This window comes from Anolis sagrei, chromosome 9 (assembly GCF_037176765.1).
Source record: "Anolis sagrei isolate rAnoSag1 chromosome 9, rAnoSag1.mat, whole genome shotgun sequence".
NCBI classification, from domain to species: Eukaryota; Metazoa; Chordata; class Lepidosauria; order Squamata; family Dactyloidae; genus Anolis; species Anolis sagrei.
The window spans coordinates 12571680-12596649 of record NC_090029.1 but is presented as its reverse complement, the minus strand read 5'-3'; the positions used below and the strand labels follow the sequence as shown (position 1 = coordinate 12596649).

General features: G+C 45.4%; 1 protein-coding gene across 1 annotated transcript in view; it reads right to left on the bottom strand.

Annotated features, from left to right (window-relative positions):
- The window catches only part of TBC1D2B (TBC1 domain family member 2B), a 41125-nt gene that overhangs the window by 6264 nt on the left and 9891 nt on the right, over positions 1-24970 (bottom strand). Inside the window, exons 3-12 of the mRNA XM_060755684.2 lie at positions 22937-23102; positions 15971-16131; positions 13715-13932; positions 10946-11350; positions 9443-9553; positions 8125-8312; positions 4937-5434; positions 4661-4778; positions 3387-3572; positions 20-141 (exon numbers count right to left, since the gene is read on the bottom strand). Coding sequence (XP_060611667.2) covers positions 20-141; positions 3387-3572; positions 4661-4778; positions 4937-5434; positions 8125-8312; positions 9443-9553; positions 10946-11350; positions 13715-13932; positions 15971-16131; positions 22937-23102 — 2173 coding nt within the window. The remainder of the gene's footprint in view (positions 1-19; positions 142-3386; positions 3573-4660; positions 4779-4936; positions 5435-8124; positions 8313-9442; positions 9554-10945; positions 11351-13714; positions 13933-15970; positions 16132-22936; positions 23103-24970) is intronic.

The following is a 24970-nucleotide window of genomic DNA, read 5'->3' as shown; positions in this document are numbered from 1 at the left end:
CTCCTCTCAGCCTCCTTACCTGGCATCAAGGACCGTGTGGGTGAAATACCGGAGGTACTTGAAGATGGACATGGAGTCCTGCAGCTTTAAGATCTCCTCCTCTTTGTATTTGAAGAGTGCCAACGCATACCGGAAAATGACCTGGAAGAGTCAAAGAAGAGGGGATTAAATGTGATTCATTGGGAGGCCGTCTTTGAGGTTTCCCGCTGCTTGAGCTACCCATTGAGGAGGAATTCCATCCCAAAGAGCTAAGGGTAATACACTGGACCTTGCAGTCGCCAAAGTTCCCCTCTGGATGGGATTAATCAAAATGCAAAGATAATAAGCTGCCATAATAAAATACTACACTCGTATGGAATGAATGGTGTGGTAGGCAAACAAGTTGTCTTTGCCGCAAGAGTCAGATAATTGGAAACAAAGATCCAAAAGTCTGCTCTTGACTGACTTGCAGGCTTCCACATTTGTGACCATTAAGAGTGCTTCTAAAGGTAGGGCAATTGCTTCAATTTTTCTGAGAATCCAAGAATGCTATTCTGAAATAAAACAATTTGATAACAAAGAGGGAATATAGCTATTGGTGTCTGCTTGAACATGCATGTGCAGCCCAAATTGCATGGCTCTGGTCCATGGCATGGTTTCAAGAGTGGTTTGCCCTGTCTCTTAGCAAGGTACACATCTAGGGAACCCCATTAGTTTCTGGAGAAACTTGGAATGTAACCTAAGAAATGATTTATTTTTAATTATGTCGAAAGGTATGTCCTCTATTTTGTATGGTTTTATTATGTTTTCAATCTATTTCATTAAGGTACTTGCAACTATGCTAATTCATCTTCAGTGGGGCATGAGCAAGAGCCACATGGAGAGGTGAGTAATAGTAATAATATTCCTACTACTCATGCTCCAGTCTGGCTTATATTTATTTCTATTAGGAAATCCCCTCCTCTCTACTTATCTATTATAATTATCACCATTATTATTGCTGTTGTTATTATATTCCTACTGCTCATGCTCCAGTCCTGCTTATTTTTACTATTGGTAAACATCCATCTATAGCTACATTTCTATATTATTATTTGGAAAACAACAAGATGAGTCCACAGCAAACAAGATCACTCTGCTGGCTGTTGTATTGGATCACATGTCGGATGTCAGGAGTCAATTTCTGACGGCATGAAGACATCACAAATTTCCTCCGTGACATCCTGACTGAATCATCCTGGCTGCCTCAGTTTTCTCTCTGTTACATTTTGAAGCCAGCAGAGGGCGCTGGAAACCTTGTATTGGAACATGTAATGCAACAAGCTCTAATAAGGAAACTGAGAAGAGGGGAGAGTTGGGCAGGAAAGGTGTATAAAAGGAAGTGGTGGTGGGAAAAAGTCAGTAGTGTCTTTCTTTGCTGAAGAGATACAAGCAATACATTCATTTCCAAGCAAAACCGGCTTGTGAGTGAGCATTTAATATTGCTATATAAAACCTACAGTCTTACAAGTGTCTAGGACTATGTGATATATCGGCGAATAATGTGAGCAGATCCCAGTAGGGTGCCCTTTCGCAGCTGCAGCTGGCAGATGGTAATTTTGTCAGTGCCGATTGTGTTTAAGTGCAGGCCAAGGTCTTGAAGATCCTTTTCCTCATACTATCTCCTTCCTTCCTGGGCCCATCTGGGGCCCAACGGAACGTTGGGCCGCGCTGCTCCTGGAGGCTGAAGATAGAGGCCAGAGGCAATCTCATTGGAAGCCTTGCTGGAAGGGGCGGGTGCGCTCGCCAGCCGCGGAGCTCAGTGCAGGCCTCTGCAGTCAGCACTGGCCTGCGCAGCCCTGGAAGTCAGGCAGGCAGACCGCTGCAAGCGGAGGTTCTCCTCCGCTGCCTCGGCTGCATCCTCTGCTCACTGTTTATGACAGGGCAGGCCTCCGCAGGCCTCCGCTGACCTGCAGAGACCTGAGCTGGCGTAAGCAGCGAGCGAAGGCTGCAGCCGAGGCAGCGGAGGAGGACCTCTGCTCATAGCAGCCTGCTCATCTGGCTGACAGACTGACTGACTTCCAGGCCCAGGAGGTACTATACTTTGTGCTTTTGCTGCATGAAGACAGAAGGGGGTTGGACTAGATAGCCTTTGGAGCTCCCTGCGAGTTCTATTATTATTATTATTATTATTATTAATAATAATAATAATAATAATAATAATATTAAGGCTATCTGTCATGGGAGAATTTAGGGGGTTGAACTAAATGGAGAATACAACAACAAAATACAACAACAAAAACAGCAGCAGCAGCAACACATTAACTCACAAAATAAAACAATAGCAAATAATAGCAATAACAATAACGACACCTAATGACAGATTGATGACCATCTGTTGGGTGTGCTTTGTTTGTGCTTTCCCTGCAAGAAGGCAGAATGAAGGGGGTTGGACTAAATGGCCTTTAGAGGTCCCTTCAAACTCTAGGATTCTATGAAAAGAGTTTTTGTCGACCACGAGCCAACAGTCCAGCCCTCCAACAGTCTGAGGGACAGTAAACTGCCCCCCTGTTCAAAATGTTTGAGGACCCCTGCTTTAAATCATCCATGTACAGCAAATGGGAAACTGTTGGTGAATTTCTTGCTGTTTGGTAGCCCAGGTTTGTTTTCTGTAGAATTAATGACAACGGGATCACTGCAATGGTGAATAACAATGGTGACAGAGAGTTGCTCTGGAAAATTCCTCTCCTGATGTTAACAATTCCATAGCTTTCATTGCCCACAAACAACTCAATTTTCCATTATTTCATTGCATTTTCTTTACTATTATTATTACTATTATTATTACTATTATCATCATCATCATCATCATCATCCTGCTGCTCATGCTCCAGTCCAGCTTATATTTATTTCTATTGGGAAAAAAATCTACATACCATTATTATTATTATTATTATTATTATTATTATATTCCTACTGCTAATACTCCAGTCCAGCTTATATTTATTTTTATTGGGAAATATCTATCTATATCAATCTATATATCTATATCTATAAATATTATTACTATTATTATTATAAATATTATTATTATAAATATTAGTATTACTATTATTATTACTATTATTAATATATTCCTACTTCTCATGCTCCAGTCCAGCTTATATCTATTTTTATTGGAAAATATCTATCTATATCAATCTATATATCTATATATATAGATAAATATTATCATTATTTTCCTAGTGTTCATGCACCAGTCCAGCTTATTTTTATTTCTATTGGAAAATCTCTCTCTACTGTTGTTGTTGTTATATGCCTACTGCTCCTACTCTTGCCCAACTTTCTCTCTCTTGGGGAAATGACAAGTGAGTGAATGGTAGCAGGAGCTCTGAGTGCCAAGGGAGGGCAGGGAGGCCGGCGCTTGCCTTGGGTCCTTCATAGAGGAAGGCGTCCCAGATCCGGAAGAGGATGTCACTGACCACGCTGTCCACGAAGACCACCAGGAACCAGTTGAAGGTGATGAGGCTGTAGTCCACCCGGTGGAGCTCAAAGTGGGTGGCCAGGCGGGGCAGCTTCTCGCCCATCAGGTCCTTGAAGACCCTCTGGTCCACCTGCAAGGAGGAAGGAGAGTGAGCGGCAGGTGAGGCAGACAAAAATGCCTCAGCCTTGGGAGTGTGGGAAGGACTAAAAAATGGCAACCAATGTGGAGACTGGACTCTCGGATGGGGCTATTTCCTGTTTGTGCGACTGATACCTCTCAGGGACACACCTCCTTTCCTATGTCAGAGAGTTAGTTCAGCCTCACCTTCCCTTCTGTTCTCCAGAGATGAGGCACAGCAATATGTCTCCAGAGATAGTTACAGACAGACCCTCAGTTTTCTCACAGAAATGTAGCTGCAGCTCCAAAAGCAACGTTGCTACCAACAGCTAGCTATTCCAGACTTCAGCTACTTATACAGAGCTCTCAAAATGCTCCTCATCTCAGCCAAAGGACTATATCTCTGTACAGGAATTCTAGCTGTCCTTTGCTGTAGTCAGTCTGGAGCACTTAACCCCTGGTCTCCCAACTCAAAGTCCCAATTCTGCCCTTGCAGGAGAGGGAAATCTCCCATTGTCCACTTGGGGTTGCCGTTGTTCCTGTTCCAAAGTAGTGACCTCTTTGGTCTCTAGCTGCACTTGCCCTTGCTCTGTATTTGAGCCCAGCTCGAAGGCTGAGAGAAGTAATCTTTCCTCCAGCTCCTTGTTGTCAGTACTAGCCATGACAGTGTGGGCAGTATCTGCTTTCATTCAGCACCACAAGGTCTCAAGTGGTGGGTTGTAGGTTTTCCGGGCTATATGACCATGTTCTAGAGGCATTTTCTCCTGACGTTTCGCCTGCCTCTATGGTAAGCATCCTCAGAGGTAGTGAGGTCTGTTGGAAGTAGGAAAATGGACCTCACTACCTCTGAGGATGCTTGCCATAGATGCAGGCAAAATGTCAGGAGAAAATGCCTCTAGAACATGGCCATATAGCCCGGAAAACCTACAACAACCCAGTAATTCCGGACATGAAAGCCTTCGACAATACGTCTCAAGGGGTGTTAGAAAGGCCCTCTGGGGAGAGAGCTATGGGCAAGCCTAGCTTTGCCTGGCTGCTTTAACTGCACCCCAAGGGCTCACACACACACCGAAACCCTGGCCAGCTTTTCAGGCATCATACCTGGGAGCCCAGCAGAGTCTTCGTGTAATAATCCCGGGGCATGAAGACCTCTACAATGGTCACAAGGCACCAAAAGGCGTCCTCCTCCTCCAAGTAGAGGAGCGCAATGGCTGCCAACCTGTCCAGGAAAACAAGGAAATGTCCTCATAGTGTGCACACATTGCTCTCTGAACTGCTGCATGTATACGATCAGCTCATTAACGCAGCCCTTGCACACACGCACACACTGCAAGTGTCAAGCCATGCAATTCAGGCCTCTCGCGGAATGCCTCCTACCTGTTGAGCCCCTGGCAATAGCCGATGTCCGGGTTCCGCCAAGAGAAGGCAAGAAGCACATTCCGTAGCTTCTGGATGCCTTCAGAGGCTGGGGAGGAATAGTGCTTGTTGTTGGGCAGTGTGCGGAGCAGGTCCAACTCGATCTGCTTGGAGGCCGGGTTCTGCTTCCTGAGGGCGTTCTGGAGCAGGCCTTGGAAATAGCCCGGGTCGGCACTGGCCCGGAACTTCTTGGCGTGGAGTCCCACGCACCACTTCCACAGCTGTGAGCGGTGTGCATGCGGGATCCCCGAGCGCACCAGCTGTTTCAGCTCCAGTGAGCGTGACATCTCCCGATGCAGGGTCCCAGCCAGGAAGTTCTCCCACTTGACGCCCACCGACATCTCCTGGTGCTCCGCCAGTGAGAGGGATTTCAGGTCCAGCGCCCGCACCTTGGCCTCCAGCCGCGCCTCCTCCTCCTCCTCCTCTGGGATCGTTCGGAAGCCGTAGATGTCGTACTCGCTGCACAAAAGGAAAGCAGCACCAGGATTAGGAATGGTAGAGAACACTGGCCTAGGAGTCTAGGAAGCCAAGGTTCAAATCTGGGCAAGGTACACTCTCTCAGTCTCAAAGGAAGGCTGTGGCAAGCTTCCTCTAGGGTAGGCATAGTCATCTGTTAGGAATTGTGGGAGTTGAAGTTCAGAACACCTGGAGGGAGAGCCAAAGTTGGCCCATGACTGCTTTAGAAAGAAAAGGCTAAAGGAACCTGAGAGGAATTCACCAATGGAGATCAGGGATGTAAATATTGCTCTATCCAACCCTGAGCCACAAGGAACTCATCATCATCATCATCATCATCATCATCATCATCATCATCATCATCATCATGACTCAGAGTCAATTTACAGGAAATGAGACTCCACCTAAACACTAGGAAGAACTTCCTGATGGTAAGAGCTGTTTGACAGAACTGCTCCTTTGAAAAAGTAGTGGAGGCTTCTTCCTTCTCTGGAGGTTTTTAAGCAGAGGCTGGACGGCCATCTGTCAGGAGGGCTTGGATTGCATCTTGCTCCCTGGCAGAAAGAAGGGGGTTGAACTGGATGACCATTGTGGGTCCCTTCCAACTCTAGGATTCTGTAATTCTGAGAGTCTACTTGGCACTAAAACAACAAGCTGGCTGCCTGACTTACATATGTTACATACAATAGCACAGGAAATGGCCAAATCAGGGTTAGCGTTAGGGAATTTTTTGTGAGGTGGAAAATAGCCATGGATATGGCAGGTCAACTGGACACCTCCACTCATCCAAAGACTGTAACATTCAGAAAAGCAATGTGACATTGAAGGTCAGCTGGACCATGGCCTTAACCATGCCAATGCACAAATGAAATGTACAAGCCACACGCTAGTTTGCAGAGGTCCTCATGCCACTCAAGGCAATGCCTTTCCAAGCATTTGGTGCTGATTTATTTCCATTCCCGCTGGCTGCTCCCTTGCACTGTAAACCCTTTGTTAAGCCAAAGCGGTTAACCAACCGACATGCTCTGAATAAGAAAGCGCGCCTGATCGGGCCTGGGTTGACTAAGATGAAGCACTGGCAGCACGCCGTCACTGGCAAAGCTGGCTCTGAAAGCAGCTTAACTGGCTCTAAAGGCAACCAGAGTTGCCTTTAGGGCCAGTTAGGCTGCTTTCGGGGCCAGCTTTGTCAGGGCCGACATGCTGCCAGTGCTTCATGGAGTCCGAGGGACCTTAGAAAGCCAATCTCTGGTTTGAAGCACAAGAGGAAACCACTGGTGTGCAGTAAATCAGCACACTCAACCTACAACACCCTTGGATTATCATCTGTGGCCTTTTAACTCCCCAATTCCCATTATCCCCAACCCCTGGCCCCACTGGCAGGAGCTAATGGAAGCTCGAGTCTGAGCAATGTCTTGAGGGCCACATGTGATACACAGATAGCCTTTTAGAGTGATGCTGTTATGATCTTAACTTCTTAATATGAAGTTGGTATTACTCTGGTCACCTCACTGCCTTGGTCTAGGATTATTTTTAAAGAGTAATTGCAGTTTCTTTACTGAAGTTTCTACCTATATGTTCTTCTTGTTGTGCATCGCCTTGGGTGCCATGCAGGCCGGGGAGGAAATATGTGAATGCTCCAAATCCTACCCAGCCAGTTTGAAGCGTTAATTCCAAATTTGTGTCTTGTGTTTAATCTCTCTTCCATGTATTTTAATAAGTATTTAATAGAAATACATCTTAATATGTGTATTTATAGATTTTTTGCAATGTTTATGTGTTTTAATTAAGATGTAACTCGCCTCGATCCACAAGGAGAGACGGGTAAGAAATAAAATAAGAAGTTATTATCACTATCATCATTATTTATTTATTTATTTAGAGTTTTTAGAGTTTTTAATCTCCGAGGAGGGACTCAGGCCGGCTAACAACATAGGGTTCAATACAATAAAATAAAACAATATACATCATCAATATACAATACATTAAAAAACAATTCATACAAGTTACAAAGTTATGATATTTGTGGCGTAAGTTGACAGATAACTTGAAAATAAACTCACAAACTCTAATTAACGTCATGATAATAATGGCTCTGAAAGTGATGGGAAGGAAGGAAATCCTTTTTTCAGAGCTCCAACTCCAGACATATTCATATGGGAAAAATCAGCCCTGCAGATTACCTAGACCCAAACTGTAAAATAAAAGCAAATTTGGTAGCCTCAGTATGAATGCCATACTTAGTTTTCTGAGATAACTTTTTCTGGACCAGCAGTTCTGGATTCTCCTGGTGACAGTCATTCTGGGCTCTAAAGTTATGTTTACACATTGCAGAGTTTTGGGCCAGTGGGATAACCCAATAAGATTTGAGTTATGCAGATAGAACCAATGCTCCACCTCTCAACTTTGCCAGCACTTATCCAGAACTCAAACAATGGTGGGCACAGAATCAGAAATACAGATCATCTGAAATCACCGTGGCATTGCTATGGCTTCCACAGAACCAATATAATATGAGATGGCAGCACATAAAAAACATTTGGATTTCATATTGGGAAAAAGGCTGGATTATGTGCAGCTCAGGGAGTGGAAAAGAGAGTCAAACAAATGCCACTGAGTACATCCATGGCTGCAGCTCCAGAGCCAAAATGGAAGACTCCTTCCCAAACAGGAAGGGAGCGAGAGCATGCGCTGACCTGACTATATGGGGCTTGAAGACCTCTGGCTGCTCGCTGGTGTCAGCTCGCAAGGCATCTTCCAGGAGCTGGGCCACCACTTCGTGGCGAGGGCTCTGCTCCTCGGAGCAAACAGGCGCTTTCATCTCTTGCAGCAGGATCAGGTACTTGCTCTCCACTTGGCAATGCTTGGCTTCAAGACTGGTGTACTGCGGAAAATATAGTAAAGAGACCATCTCAAACAGACACTTGCAGGAACACAGTTGTGCTGTGCATTCATGAATTTTAGCATGAGCATCACGGAGTTTGTTAAGGAGGACTTGACCTGGGGCAGCGTTCCTACTGCAGCTTTGTTGAAGAGGGCCAAGCAGAGATGGCATTATTATCTGAGACCTTTAAGGAACCAACAACTGAATGAAAAACCGCTGGTGACTTTCTCCCACTGTGCTCTAGAGCCATGTTTCTCAACCTGGGGGTCAAGACCCCTGGGGGGGGGTCTCGAGGGGCGTCAGAGGGGTCACCAAAGACCATCAGAAAACACAGTATATTCTGTTGGTCATGGGGGTTCTGTGTGGGAAGTTTGGCCCAATTCTATCATTGGTGGGCTTCAGAATGCTCTTTGATTGCAGGTGAACTATAAATTCCAGAAACTACAACTCCCAAATGTCAAGGTTTATTTTCCCCAAACTCCACCAGTGTTTATATTTGGGCATATTGAGTATCCATGCCAAGTTTGATCCAGATACATCATTGTTTGAGTTCACAGTGCTCTCTGGATGTAGGTGAACTACAGCTCCCAAACTCAAGGTCAATGCCACCATATCCTTCCAGTATTTTCTCTTGGTCATGAGAGTTATGTATGCCAAGTCTGGTTCAGTTGCATTGTTGGTGGAGTTCAGAATGCTCTTTGAATTTAAATGAACCATAAATCCCAGTAACTACAACTCCCAAATGACAAAATTATTCCCCCCAACCCCACCAGTATTCAAATTTGAGCATATTGAGTATTTGTGCCAAATTTGATCCAGTGAATGAAAATACATCCTACATATAAGATATTTATAATTCATAACATTAGCAAAATTACAGTTATGAAGTCGCAACAAAAATAATGTTGTGGTTGGGGCCATATAGCCCGGAAAACCTACAACAACCCAATACTATGTTCCTCTTTCGCTAAATAATCAAGAATGGGCCCAGAGATGTCTGGACTTCTAGTATGTCACAGCCAATGCAGTTCATTCATTCTTCTGACACAACTAAAAGGTTTTGATTCTTTAAAATTTGCATTTTGGGTATTTATTACACATTTCAAAATGAGCGGCAGCTTCCGACTGACCTTTACCATCAAGTCTCTTTCTCTGTTTTCAGCATTTCTTCGTAAGGCAGCAAGCTCCAAGATCTCCTTGTTCAAAAATTTGTTCTGGGTTTTGTAACCCTGAAGACTGTCCTGCCAACCCAGAAAGAAAAAAGGGGATGAACCCAGAGACACAGGACTGAAAAGACACTGACAAAATCAGAAGAATCCAGAAGAGATACTACTACCAACAAACGTCTCGCGACACTTCAAAAACTGAAGCAGCCCCGTGAGAGTAAGCAGGGCACCTTAGTAAGGAGCAAGCTCTGGTTCGTGCATTGCTTACAAACGACTTACTTATTTACTTAGGCAATCCCTCGTTGGCCGAATAGGATAGTCTTCCAAGATCAGAATTCTTGTGAGTCTGTAGGTGGCTGTGAGTCTGTAGGTGGCATCTTCTTCCGCAGTGAGGGCATTGGTTTCCAGGTGGAAGGTGGTCTCGGCCGGAGTTGGCTTGACGTGCCTTCCTCCTGGCACGTTTCTCTCTTTCACCTTCCACTCGTGCCTCCTCGAATTGTGCAGCACTGCTGGTCACAGCTGACCTCCAACTGGAGTGCCCAAGGGCCAGGGCTTCCCAGTTCTCAGTGTCTATGCCAGAGTTTTTAAGGTTGGTTTTGAACCATCTTTCAATCTCTTTTCCTGTCCACCAACATTCGGTTTTCCGTTCTTGAGTTTGGAGTAGAGCAACTGCTTTGGGAGACGGTGGTCGGGCATCTGGGCAACATGGCCAGGCCAGCGGAGTTGATGGCGGAGGACCATTGCTTCAGTGCTGGTGGTCTTTGCTTCTTCCAGCATTTTCTGTTGGTCATGAGAGTTATGTATGCCAAAGTCTGGTTCAATTCCATCATTGGTGGAGTTCAAGATGCTCTTCGATTGTAGGTGAACTATAAATCCCAGCAATTACAACTCCCAAATGTCAAAATCAATCCCCACCCCCACCCCCAATCCCACCAATGTTCAAATTGGGCTGTATCAGGTATTTGTGCCCAGTTTGGTCCAGTGAATGAAAATACATCCTGCATATCAGATATTTACATTATGATTCATAAAAGTAGCAAAATTACAGTTCTGAAGTAGCAATAAAAATAATTTTATGGTTGGGGGTCACCACAACATGAGGAACCGTATTAAGGGGTTGTGGCATGAGGAAGGTTGAGAAACACTGATCTAAAAGATCTAGAAGGTTCCGAACAGTTGTGCATGCACAGAAGATAACCTATATGTGCATATTTCACAGACTCCATGAAGAAGAAATACAAATTCACCTTAAGAACAAACCTACAGAACCTCTTCTGTTCGTCACTTGAGGACTGCCTCTATGTATGTGTGTGTGTGGCTGGCGTGATACTTAACAAAGGTCCCTGTTCCAACTTACATACATATTCACCTTAAGAACAGACCTACAACACGTTTGTCACTTGGGGACAGCCTGTATTTTGAGACGGTCTGCCCACCTGCCCCCTATAATGGGTTCCATGCCCTTACCTTCAGCCTGTTGAGCTCCTCTGGGTCTCGGTTTGTGGAAGAAGGCGAGGGGCTAGGTGTGGCCCCTCCCTGAGAAGAGGGGGAAACGGCCTGTGCCTCTCCCTCGCTCAGCTCCCGGGACAGCTTCACGATGACCTCGTCCTTGGCCTGGATGGTCTCCATCAGCATGCTTAGCTGCTCGTTCAGCTCGCCCACCGTGCCCTTCAGGCCCCGAATCTCGGCCTGCAGGTTGTCCTTCTCCAGGGTCAGCCTCTCCAGCTGGTTGTTTAGGCCCAGGATCTGGCCATCCTTCTGGTGGAGCAGCTCCAGCTTCTCACTAGGGGGCCCGTCATCACAGAGGTGGCCGGCAAAGTATCTGTCATACTGGGAGGACCTCACCGTCTGCTGCAGGAGCCGCACGAGTTCCTAGAAAGGGAGAAAGGAACAGATGCTGGACACAAGGGGAAAGCACATTCTGGGTGGCATGAGCACGACAGTACAAGACAGAAAGCTAGGTCCTGAACCTATGCTTGGCTGCTCTGTCGGCCTGGATGAAGGCGAACAGATTGAAAACTTAATCCAGACAAGTCAGAAGTACTCTTGGTCAGTCGAAAGGCTGAACAGAGGATAGGGTTACAACCTGTGTTAGATGGGGTTACACTCACCCTGAAGACACAGGTTCGCAGTCTGGGAGTGATCCTGAACTCAGCGCTGAGCCTGGAACCCCAGGTCTCGGCAATGGTCGTGAGAGCTTTTGCACAATTAAAACTTGTGCGCCAGCTGTGCCCGTTCCTTGGGAAATCTGACTTGGCCACGGTGGTCAACGCTCTGGTTACATCCAGAATAGGCTACTGCAACGCTCTCTACATGAGGTTGCCTTTGATAACTTCTCGGAAGCTTCAATTAGTCCAACGGTTGGCAGCCATGTTGTTAACTGGAGCGGCATACAGGGAGTGTACTACTCCTCTGTTGTGTCAGCTCCACTGGCTACCGATCAGCTTCCGAGCACAATTCAAAGTGCTGGTTTTAACCTTTAAAGCCCTGAACAGTTCTGACCCAGACTACTTGTCCAAACGTATCTCCTGCTATGAACCATCACGAAGCTTAAGATTGTCAGGAAAGGCCCTGCTCTCGATCCCACCACTCTAGCGAACGTGGTTGGTATGGATGAGAGACAGGGCCTTCTCGGCAGTGCCCCCCCCCTCTCTGTGGAATTCCCTCCCTAAGGCCATCTGGTTGGCCACCTCCCTCCTGTCCTTTAGAAGACAACTGAAGACCTGACTCTGCAGCCAGGCATTTGATTAGATGATAATGACAATAGGAAAGGAATTTGGGTTCTGACACTGGATTTCCCAGTTTGATTTTTGGTTTTACTGGCATTTTAATATTATCTGGTAAACGAATGTATTGGCTGATGTGTTTGATGTTTTAAGATGATTTTACTGTATTCTTTGATGTATATGTTGTAAGCATCGATGATGCTTATGTGAGGCCGCTCTGAGTCCCCTTGTAGGGAGAAGGGCGGGATAGAAATAAATAAAAGTTGCATTTCTCTTCTTCAAATACATGGGAGAAGAATTCAATTGGAGCCTAGTGTCCAGGTTGAGGGAAGTCCTACTCCCACTCTCTTCTGCTTTGGCCTCACCTGGAATAATAATAGCCCTGTGTCCAGTTCTGAGCAAAGCAAGTCAGGAAAAAGATGGACAAAGATCTGGAAAGCAAGTCTTATGAGGAAGGACATAGGCAACTGGGTATCTTGAATTTGGGGTGACTGAGAGGTCAACCCTTCTGTTTAAGGAGCTCCATTGGCTGCCATTCATTTACCGGTCCCAATCCAAGGTCCAGGTGCTTACCTACAAAGCCCTAAATGGTTTGGGACCCGTCTACCTGCGTGACTGCATCTCTGTGTATGAACCCACATGATCTCTTCGATTATCTGGAGAAGCCCTGCTCACGTTCCCACCACCACCACAAGCGTGATTGGTGGGAACGAGAGAGAGGGCCTTCTCGGTGGTGGCCCCTCGACTCTGGAACTCACTCCCCAAGGACATTAGGCAAGCCCCAACTCTGGCAGTCTTTAGGAGGAGCCTGAAAACGTGGTTGTTTCAGTGTGCCTTCCCAGAATAAGGAAACTCCCAGCAATATGTCCCTAAGCACACTTTATTATTGCTTATTTTTGCTTATGAGTTTATTTACTGTTTTGTATTATTGTTGTTATTGTTTATTGTTGTATTGTGGGCTCGGCCTCATGTAAGCCGCACCGAGTCCCTTGGGGAGATGGTAGAGGGGTACAAATAAAGTTTTATTATTTTATTATTATATTATTATTATGTAAAGTTATCCTTGAATACCTGAAGGGATGCAATGTAATAATAATAATAATAATAATAATAATAACAACAACAACAACAACAACAACAACAACAACAACAACAACAATTTATTTCTTACCCGCCTCTCCTCATGGCTCAAGGCAGGTCACAGAACAACAAAACCATTGTAAAAATACATATTAAATACACAGGACAGAGACTAAAACACAGGACGTGAGTTTAAAACTCATGCTTAAATCGGGCTGGGTAGAAGACAGTGAGCTTCTTTTCTGCTGTTCCAGAGATGAGAAGAAGACTCAGTGCATTCAAATTAGAAAAAGCCACCCAAACATGAGGAAGACTGTCTTAACTGTAAGACCTGTTCGAGAATGGAATCAATCCCTCCTTTGAAGGCCCTGCCCTTGTGCTCCCTCCCTTCCAGCTTGAAGGCCCCATGCTCTGTGTAACTCAAAAGTACCTTCTGGCTGGCCAGCTCCTTCTTCAGCCCCTCTAGCTCCTCCTGCTGGCTCTGGAACTTCAGCTGCATTTCGGAAGCAAACTTGTTCCCGTTCCACTCAATGGGAGGAGACTCCGCGCTGTTCCGGTTCTTGCTGGACCCAATCATGTCCTTCAAGGGGCGCCTGGCCTTGTGGGGAATGCGACCAAAATCAAACGGAAACGCCGCGCCGCTCAGACCTGAGGAATGGGATACACATTTTCCCCAGTTCAGATCAAACTCTGAGCGAATCGCCGGTGTGTTACCCTACATGCCCGTGCATGGTCATTAGATCAAAGCAGAACCGAACAAAAAAATACATTTTCAGGTTGTTCAACTGCCTGCCAGTTTAGGTTCTCCTTTAGGAGCCTGAGACCAGGCATGGTCTTGATATCATATCGTGACCGATATCATATCGTGACCGGATCTCTGTATACGAACCCACACGATCCCTTCGATCATCTGGGGAGGCCCTGCTCTCGATCCCACCAGCATCGCAGGCGCGGTTGGTGGGGACGAGAGAGAGGGCCTTTTCGGTGGTGGCCCCTCAACTCTGGAACTCACTCCCTAAAGACATCAGACAGGCCCCAACTCTGGCAGTCTTCAGGAGGAGCTTGAAGACATGGTTGTTCCAGTGTGCCTTCCCGGAATAATGATCCCATAGCACTTTGTCCTCCAAAGCACTTTACATTTTTTAGATCTGCTCGTATGCCCTTCCACAAATGCCATTATCACCTTTCGTCCATGTCCCAGCATTATTTCCATTTTAACTTTATATTTGGCCTTCCCACTGTTTTTAATTGCGTGTTGTCTTATTGATAATGTTGTATATTTTATTGTCTATGTTTTTATTTTAATTGCTTGTACTGTTGTTGTTTTGCTTGTATTGTATTCGGGCTGGGCCTCATGTAAGCCGCACTGAGTCCCTTGGGGAGATGGTACCAGGGTACAAATAAAATGTTGTTGTTGTTGTTGTTGTTGTTGTTGTTGTTATATTAGAGCAAAACGAAGGCTCAATCTGAACAAAAGAAGCACAGGTTTCCTATGGCTGTTCCCAGATCAACCACAAGATTTCCCAAAAAAGAACTGAACAAATGGAAGGCTTCTCAAATTCAGGAAACACATTCCATGCCCTCTTTACGCAAATCTAATGCTCACCTTTCTTGAGCATTAGTGGGAAGCCGCATCAGGAGCTCCTCTTTGAGGGACACCATCTCTGATTTAATTATGTCGGCTCCTGGGATTTGTAGTTTGGTGAGGCATTTGCATCCTTTGGCAGAGAAGGCTCAAGACCTCATCAAACTGAAGCCTCCATTATTCCATGGCATTGATCCAAAGCAATTAAAGAGGATTCATTCTGCAGCTTAGATGCACCCCAAAGTTTTCCTTTCCCTCGCTGGAAGGTTTGGTGTTCTTTTGTGTTTAAAGAAGGATTCCTAAACAGGATGGGGGGGGGGGGGGAGAGAGACTACAAAGACAGAACTTTTTGCTGCTTTTTGTGCAGCAGCAAATACTTGTTTTGGTTTTAGGTTTTAAAAATTGAGGTGCACATGACATTCAATGGCTCGTGACACTTGAATCAATATGGTATTAGTCAGGTTCTCCATGGTAGACTTCTCCTAGAACCATGATGGTGAACCTATGACACGTGTGTCAGCACTGACACACGTAGCCATTTTCGATGACACGCAACCTCATTTGGTTGCATACACAGTAGAATGGGGCCGCACCCCGAGAAGGACATTTCATCCTTGGCTCCTGCACCAGCATTTTTCTATAATGCCGAGATATATGGCATAGAAAAAAGCAGGTAAGTTAAATAATTAGTTCTTTGGTTTATTAAATACAGTTATATATTACAATAATATATTTTTGTTATATTGGTTTTTTTTTTCTCAAAGTGACACCCCACCTGAGTTATGCTCAGTTTTTTGGCGGGTTTTAGCACACCAAGCTCTAAAGGTTGTCCATCACTGTCCTAGAAGCTTAAGCCCGGAATTGTGTTGGCGGAGCTAGAAAATCCCTAGAAAGGATATCTTTTTAGGAATCTCTAGGTCCTCCAATGCACCTCTGTGGTAGAGCAGAAGTGAGGGAAGAGTTTCATGGCATTTGGTTGTATTCACAATTTCACATAAGAGCAATCCAACCAGGAACATATCCATCATGGATACAGAAGCATAGGAAGAAAATGCTTGCATTATTAGGTGGGAAAGGAGCCTGGCAATGAATGTCCAGCACCTTTGCTGGGTTCTGCTGCAAGCTTCCTCTTCTCTTCCTGAGCCACCGACTCCTCCAGATCCTTTGGCGTGGGATCCAGCATCTCCCACTCTTCGGTATAGAAAATGCTCCTGCGGTTTTCACCGCTTCCTCTCCCCGGTCTCAGATGAGACACAGAATTTCTGCAAAGGACAGAAGATAAACGTGGTTATAGCTTTCAAGTCCCGAAGACTTAGCAAATCACCTTGCATCGCTCTTCAAAGAAATGTTGTGTGCCATTGAAAAAAAGGCAGCATACATGGGCAGCATACAGAAACGGTGGGAGGCAAGGCAGCTGTATTTCCAAGATTAATTTCCTTTGCTTCCGAACCCCATCAAAGCAGGAAACCCGCTTACAGCAATTAACTGGAATTTTTGTCATGTTAAATAGAATTCCTTGTCCTAGAGCCCTGAAAGCAAAGCACACATTTAAAAAGCTTCCTTGCCTTTCGGTTAAGATTCTCAGGATGAACTCAAACTCATGTGAAGAATGAGCCAAAAGCAATAAAACAACTGTCACAGAAGAATGCGCAAAACATATCTCACTAGTCGGGCAAAAGCTTCGGTTCCATCGCTCATTCTCCAGTTTGGTGCTTAAGAAGTTTGCAGTGTTTCAAAAATAAAACCAAAAACCAAGATCCACTAGTGTCCCATATTCCATTCAGAACAAAACACAGCCCAGATCTACATTTTATCCGCTAAACTACAAACTGGAACCCTTTTCTTCATTTCAAGTCCAGGTTTGACACAGAAACAGCCTTCTCCTGTTTCTAAAAATGGATGCAAAACCACAGTCCACACACCAGGTCTTCTAAACAGCCATGAAAGTGCCTGAAAGACAGCTTGACAACTTGTGAGGGAAGTAAACCACCAAAGAGGCAAATTCCGTTCTGAAAGCAAAAGTCCCAATTGCAAAATCTCAGGCTGCCATTGCTCTGCTCGAAGGTTACTGGAGTGCACTGTGCTTCTAGGAGGAACCTCCTTCCAGCTCCACTCCGCAGAGTTTCCAGGGTGGGTTTTTTTTTAAAACTCTGAATAATCAGAAACAAAACAGCCAATGTTTCCTCCTTGGGCCCATGTGACGATTGTGCATTATTATCTGTGGGCCGTGCCCTTGAGAATAGCAAACACCCTTCTTCTCTCTGTGAAGGGCTTCCTAGCATGGTTCAGCAGCTGTTGCAACATATGACGGCAGCCTTATCGGCTGGTTTTGCACAGAGATACATTCAGAGCACGTGACAAAACTGCTGCAGAGCTGAAGGAGAAGGCCTGATGTTGTGGGCAAATGGCAAAGGAGGGGGAACTCAGCAGATGGAACACCTAAGAGCTGCCTCTGCTCCTTTGCCACATCATGGGGATTATTATTATTGTTATTATTATTATTATTAAACTTTATTTGTACCCCGCTAGCATCTCCCGAGGGACTCGATGCGGCTTACAAAGGCCAAGGCCTTAACACAACAGCAGTAAAACACAGAACAATACAAAACAAAGCAAATTAAAAACATAAGCAATAGCAAAACATTACACTATTACACAATAAAAACCATGGCCGGGCCAGTGATGGGTACAGGTTAAAAAAGTGCTGGGTGTGACAGGAGGTATATTGAGATTCTGGGCAAGTGCCATGTGCAGAGAGTCTTAAACTCTAGTAAAGTGCTTCTGGGACAAAGTGCTGGGGCATCCTATTCTGGAAAGGCATGTCGGAATAGCCAGGTCTTCAAATTCTTCCTAAAGACTGCCAACGTGGGTGCTAGTCTAATGTCTTTGGGGAGGTCGTTCCAAAGTCGGGGGGCAACCACAGAAAAGGCCCTGTCCCTCGTCCCCACCAAACGTGCCTGTGACGCAGGTGGGATCGCAAGCAAGGCCTCTCCAGATGACCGAAGGGAGCGTGTGGGTTCATAAGCAGAGATGCGGTCACGAAGGTAGGCAGGTCCCAAACCGTTTAGGGCTTTGTAGGTTAATACCTGCACCTTGAATTGGGTTCGGTTGGTAAATGGCAGCCAATGGAGCTCCTTGAACAGGAGGGTTGACCTCTCTCTGTAAGGAGCACCAGTTAACATCCTGGCCGCCGCCCGTTGAACCAGTTGGAATTTCCGAGCCGTTTTCAAGGGCAGCCCCACGTAGAGCGCAGGTCCAGAGGAAGAGGCAGGAGCCACTCCTCTTCCCTTGCTTTGCATCTATATGTCAGGAAAACTCCAGAATCCCACACACATTTATCTATTTATTTTGTATCAAAAGCACTGCATAAATTAGTATAAAACTGATAAAAATATAAGGCACACAGGTGGCCAAATGTCTGTTGACCAAAAATGGGCAACGGCAACAGCATTGTCTGTAGCCTCCAACAATTCCTCCTCTGTACATGAGGCAGGGCACAGTGGACAAGCATACAGATGCAGAGTTGTCTGTTCTGCTCCACAGTCACACAAGGTGTGGGATTGTTTTAGGTTGTGCCATTTTGCCAGTTTGTCTTCTGATCTGCCCACTCCACTTCTGAGTCTGTTCAGGCACTTCCAAGTTGCCCATTCTTGGTTTGCCCCTGGAGGAAGATGCTCATGGGGGCCATCCAGTTGGGATTTCCTGGTTTAGCTGCCCAGAGGGATACCCTTGCTGTTACTGGGGCGATGCCAAGAGGAGTGGTAGTTCTCATAAAACCTTTCCTTGATTTGAGTCTGCTGGGAGGAGGCTGGTACCATGTAGTGCAGGGGTCCTCAAACTAAGGCCCGGGGGCCGAATGCGGCCCTCCAAGGTCATTAACCCAGCCCTTGCTCAGGGTCAACATAACTCTGAAACAACTTGAAAGCACACAACAACAACAACAACAACAACAACAACAACACTATCTCATCAGCCAAAAACAGGCCCACACTTCCCATTGAAATACTAACAATTTTATATTTGTTAAAATTGTTCTTCATTTTAATTATTGTATAGTTTTATGTGTTTTTGTACTACAAATAAGATGTGCAGTGTGCACTGGAATTCATTCATGTTTTTTTCAAATTCTAATCCGGCCCTCCAACAGTCTGAGGGACTGTGACCTGGCCCTCTGTTTAAAAAGTTTTGAGGATCCCTGATGTAGTGGGTGGCTTTCACAGTGGTCAACCTTATTTCTCTCACATTTAGCAGCAACTTCCCATCGCACATCGCACAACAAAAACATGAAACATGCACACAAAGAACATGAAACAAAATGTTGGAGGGCTCTCTTGGGCCTGACACAACTGTGTCACATCCAATCCCTTCCCCAAACTTCCCCAAGACATCCTCCCACCGTAATTCCATTTAGCTCCATTTTCCAGCTCAAAATGATGCCAGGAAATCATACTGCATCACGTATGAGGAAAAAAGGAAGTATTTTGGGATATTATAGTACAGGGTTCCGATGTGTTTGAAAGGAGGAAGGGGCTTTTAATGGGACTCCGCATGATTAAGGAGGGGAAAGATCATGCCAAGATTTGTTTGAGGTGGCTCCGGGAGCCACAAAAGTGGGGTCTAATGGGTGCAGACAATGGCCTCTAAGAAGATAAACCATCACAAACTGGCATGCAATTGGTGTCGAAGTTAATGTATTGTCGAAGGCTTTTATGGCCGGAATCACAGGCCAATGGAGACTCCACCTCAGACATCAGAAGAGCTGCAAGACCGAGAACAAGCCACGAGAATAAAGACGAACATCCACCCAGAGGAAAAGTGTTCTTGCCATACATCAAGACCGCATAGGGAAGCTGATGAGGAAACACAACATACAAACTATCTACAGACCCACCAAGAAAATCCAACAAATGCTATGCTCAGCAAAGGACAAGAGGGATCCTCTCACTTCTGCAGGAGTCTACTGTATGCCATGCAGCTGTGGACAAGTCTACATAGGGACCACCAAACGCATTGCCCAAACACGAATCAAGGAACATCAAAGGCACTGCAGACTACTTCAACCAGAGAAATCAGCCATAGCAGATCACCTGATGAACCAACCTGGACACAACATTTTATTTGAGAACACAGAAATGCGGGACCACTCTCACAACCATCATGTCAGACTACACAGAGAAGCCACTGAAATCCACAAGCATGTGGACAATTTCAACAGAAAGGAGGAAACCATGAAAATGAACAAAATCTGGCTACCAGTATTAAAAAAAACTCTAAAATTACAACAGCACAACAACAGAGAGGAAACAAACAAGGACATCTAATTACCTCTCAACAAAAGTTTGCTCTAGGCACTGTCAGGCCATTATATGCTAATCAAGGTTATCAGTTGAAACATTCACACCTAGCTCCAGCAGACAAGAGTCCTTTGTCCCACTCTGGTCATTCCACGGATATATAAACCATTTTTCCTAGTTCCAAAACACCTGACTACCTCTGAGGATGCTTGCCATAGATGCAGGCGAAACGTCAGGAGAGAATGCCTCTAGACCATGGCCATATAGCCCAAAAAAACCTACAACAACCCGGTGTCGAAGTTCCTTTGCAGAGTTACTGTTCACCTCTTTGGTTCAGTGTTACATCAAAATCAGATCCTAGAGTTAAAAGGTGTTAAAATGATGAGTGTGGCCCTCAAACTGCAGGCACAGAAATCGCTCAGGGCCTTCTATGAACAGGTTGCAAGGTCCAGTGGTTCTGAAGCCACAGGGGACCTTTTCTGTGGTCAAACTGAGAAGAACAGGGGAAATCGTAGTGCGTATTCAGAGCCACAGCTCTTCTTTTGAATGTCTTTTTGCACAACTGCGTAACAGGGCTGGGGGGAGGACGGGGACACTATCAGTCACACTGAAGTGATCGGGAGGAAGTGGACCTTGTTTTTCCAGAGCTGCCAAGGCAACTGCTGACCTGCATATGCCTTGGTCTGTAATTATGTGGGGAAAGAGCCAGGAGGGAAGGCTCAAACCCATGGAAACAGATGCATTTGTGCTGCTGCAGCTGGGCATAAATGGAGGGATCCCTCCCAGGGCAGCCTTTCCGAAGGCAGGAAAGGCTGCTGAGCAGAGTGCTGAAAGAAGCAAGACCAGACGAGGCTGTTGCCAAAAGCCGGCCAAGGTCAAAACAGTGATTTCAGCTGCCTGGCGGGCCGCGCAATGGTGACAATACCCCTTTTCAGAAAGAGAGAACACAAAGGCCGGGGTGTCCTCTTTGACGGCACTTGTTGCGAGATCTGTATTTCAATTATCTGGGTCTGTTAAGCTGGAGGAATCCAAGCATGTGGTCTGCACGTCCCTTTCAAAAAGAGCTATTTCCTTGAGTCTCATGCGCTATCGAATCTAATACGCACCTCAATTTTCAAAACCCTGAAACCAAAAAAACCAAAAAAAACCACAAGTATTTGCTGGTGAATGTAATGTGCAGCACACTCTTTGTAATTTTGCTGAAAAAAAGGTGCACATTACAGTTGCTGCCTGATTACGATTCCTTCTTTAAAAACAAAAGTGTTAGAGCACCAAAGCTTCCAGCAATGGAAAAGGAAAATCTTGGGTGCATCTGTGATGTAGAATGAATCCACTTTAACTGCCCTGTCTCAATGTTATGAAATCATGTAGCTTTACAAAGTCTTGAGCTTCCTCTGCCAAGAATGCTGGTGGCTCACCAAACTATAAAGCCCAGGGTGGCATAGCATTGAGAACGGTGTGAAGATAGAGGCTTTATTTGGGCTATAAGTCCCCAAAGGCCGAACACCAATACGTAATAGAAAGTGGCTTCTTTAATTAAAAGCCGAAACAAAAAGCTGTTATGAAAGCTGGAACCTTCTTCTGGCCAAAAAACCTTTTGAAAGATCTCCGGCACCCACCAAACTTAAAAGCAATGAAAAGCCCTTGGCTTATTTCAGGTATTTTCTGGCTAGAATGTGCTGGATTCGCACTCAGGCCTGTGCACTGAGGTAACACTGAAGACATTACTACTTTGAAATATATGCTGCCACCATTAAATTCTTGATTACTGCAGGAAACTTGTTTTAGAACTTCAGACACAGAGGCACACGTGACGCAGATGTTATGAACAATGAAACAATGATGTTTATTTAAGAGACCTTGAACAAAATAGGCATTAAGCTTAGTTGGTTTGAAAGATTGTCTTAAAAGCGTGTGGTTTCTTTAAGCAATTCCAAAACTTAGTTGCAAGTAACACTTCTCTCTCCCTCCAGAGATTACTGACAGGATTTCTTCTCTGAAAATAAACCCAAACTCCACACAGACAGTCCTTTTCTTTTGGGATCTGTCTCTCAACTCCCCAGCTATCCTTCCCAAATAGCTGTAATCTTCTCACTAGTTATCTCTGCTAGCTAACTGACCACTTCAGGCCTCTCTCACTACTCTTCTCCACACCAAACTCCTAGCTCCTTCTCCTTTCACCCCCAGATTCAATCTCTCTGACAGGGTTTTAAAACGTCCCCTTAAAGTCATTTTTTTCCTTTTCTCAGTTAAGCTCTGCCCACTCTCTCCCAGCCAATCACTAACTCCTCTCATTTTCCTCCAAGTACCTAAGCACGCCCCTTCAGAAAATGAGATTTAACATGGATGCCCCCGGTACCCTTTCCAAAATGGCTGCCGAACTTCCTAGGCTTACTTTCTTAGACTTTTCCTAGCCTAACAGTTAGGGAATCCATCATACACGGCCATTAAATTTGAGGTGACATTCCTAAATAGAAGCTCCAGGCACCTCTGAAACAGCTTCCCCATTTGCTTTGGCTCAGGACCAAGATTACTGCATTACGCCAATCTAACACGCAGCCTAATTTTGGTGAACCAATTAAGCCAATTAAGATGAGCATTAGATACGAGTAAATACACTAATTCTGAATCTGGGACGTGGAGAAGACGGGGCATTGCCTGCCTCCCTAGCTTTGAACTCGACAGAAGAAGACCTGCCGTGCTACAGCGGCATGTGTTTCAAATGTGTCAGGTATCGAGGAACACAACACACACTTCCACAAACCATACTCACTTGATCTCAGCACCCCATTGCTTGAGGGAGAAGTTGATAGCGCTGGGCTGGCCGGGGGCTGGATGGCAGGCGGCTTGTTCTCCCACCAGCTCCGTGGGCACAGTCTCCACTGCAAGGACGTTCCTGGCTCTCTCCGCCGAGGCATTTGCGGGCAGGAGATTCACATCTGAGGGCAAGGCACACCGCTATTCATTAATAATACACACCAGCAGCAACCGGCACTTCACATCACCAGCCTCATCAGCCCCATACCTTTCATACGGCCAACCTTTCAAAGACAAACACAATATCTTTGGAGCAACACATGCCTCTATAAATCTCTGTTTCAAAGTGAGCAAGTTGAAGATTGCAGGCACACCTTCAAACTTTTCCATGACATAGAACGACCTCGCGCTCTGCAAAAGGAGTGGATTTAGCAGGAATCTTCTGGATGGAGTCAATCAGCCTCTCCTGACACCTCAAAGCGAGTTCGAGCTTGCTTTGTTGGCCATTTGCATGTTCCTTTTTTAAATGGTGGGAATGAATGCAGAGCCATACTGCATTTCTGTGAGTTCTTTTCTCCAGAGGATGACAACCATAAGCACATAAGCCACAAAAATGCTTTTGTGGTAGATGCATAAAAGAAATAGTCCATCTTGGATGTGATTTTCCAGCTTGGAAGAAATCAAGACCTCTGGACACCCATTATCCATATTGTGTGTTACAGACAATCATCATCACTGAACTGGCAAAAGTTTGAAGGCAAAGAAAATACAACTGTGGGTTGAAGGCAAGAAAACACTGTTTCTGATGCAAAGGATCTTTGCCTGTTCCAAGAGATTTCTAATGTGACATTCCCCCCTGCAAGTTTCCTGACCCCATTCCTGATGGCTAGTAGGTCACCACAGACTAATGGTGGAGGATCAAAGCAAACTTTATGGTTAATTTCCAGAGTCCTACTGGAGCACCCAGAAACGCTTAGAAAAGACATCATGACCAAATTCATAAAGTGAAACCCACAAATATGGAGGGCTGGCTGCACCTTAAATAAGATGCCAAGGGGATCTAGGGTCTAGTCATTTACTTTAAGAACAGAGACTCAGATGGCGCAGCCATGTCAAGGAAGAGGCCCGCGTAAACAAGCTGCCCTTGTTTACGCTCAATTTTTCCATGCAGATTGATTTATCGCCTTTGGATCAAGGGTAGCGTTTCCTCAGCACTATGCAGGCCATAACTAGCATGAGACACTCAGGTTTATCAGGCCTGTCTAAACACATTTCTTCAATGGAAGAGTTTTGTGCAGCCTATAATTCCTATGTGCACTTTTACCAACAAAGACTTTGTTTCATCAATAACATGTGCAATAATTTAATTTAAGTGCCGAGTTTATTATTTATTATTTATTTAGAACTTTTATATTTATCGACCTCCGCAGAGGGACTCAGGCCGGTTCACAACAAAAGATTCGTAAACAATAGTTTAAAATCACTCCACATAATGCACTAATACATAAAATACATTAAAATACAATCAAATAATTACGTAAGACCAAGTCATCAGAATGAAATCACAATTCATCACCATCTATCCGTGGTCAAGAGTTATTGACTCACTAATCGAATGCTAAATTCCAGAGCCAAGTTTTCACCAGCTTTCTAAAGGTCAGGAGAAGGGGCAGTTCTAATCTCCAGTGGGAGAGAGTTCCAGAGCTGAGGAGCCACCACCGAGAAGGCCCTGTCCCTCGTCCCTACCAGACGCAATTGCAAGGGTTGTAGGACCGAGAGCAGGCCCCCTCCAAAAGATCTTAATAACCTTGATGGTTCATAGGGGAGAATCCGTTTGGACAGGTAAATTGGGCTGGAGTCGTTTAGGGCTTTATAGGTCAACACCATCACTTTGAATTGTGCTCGGAAACTGATTGGCAGCCAGTGGAGCTGACGCAACAGAGGAGTAGTATGCTCCCTGTACCCCGCTCCTGTAGTAGTCTGGCTGCCGCTCGTTGGACTAGTTGTGGCTTCCGGGCAGTCTTCAAAGGCAACCCCACATAGAGAGCGT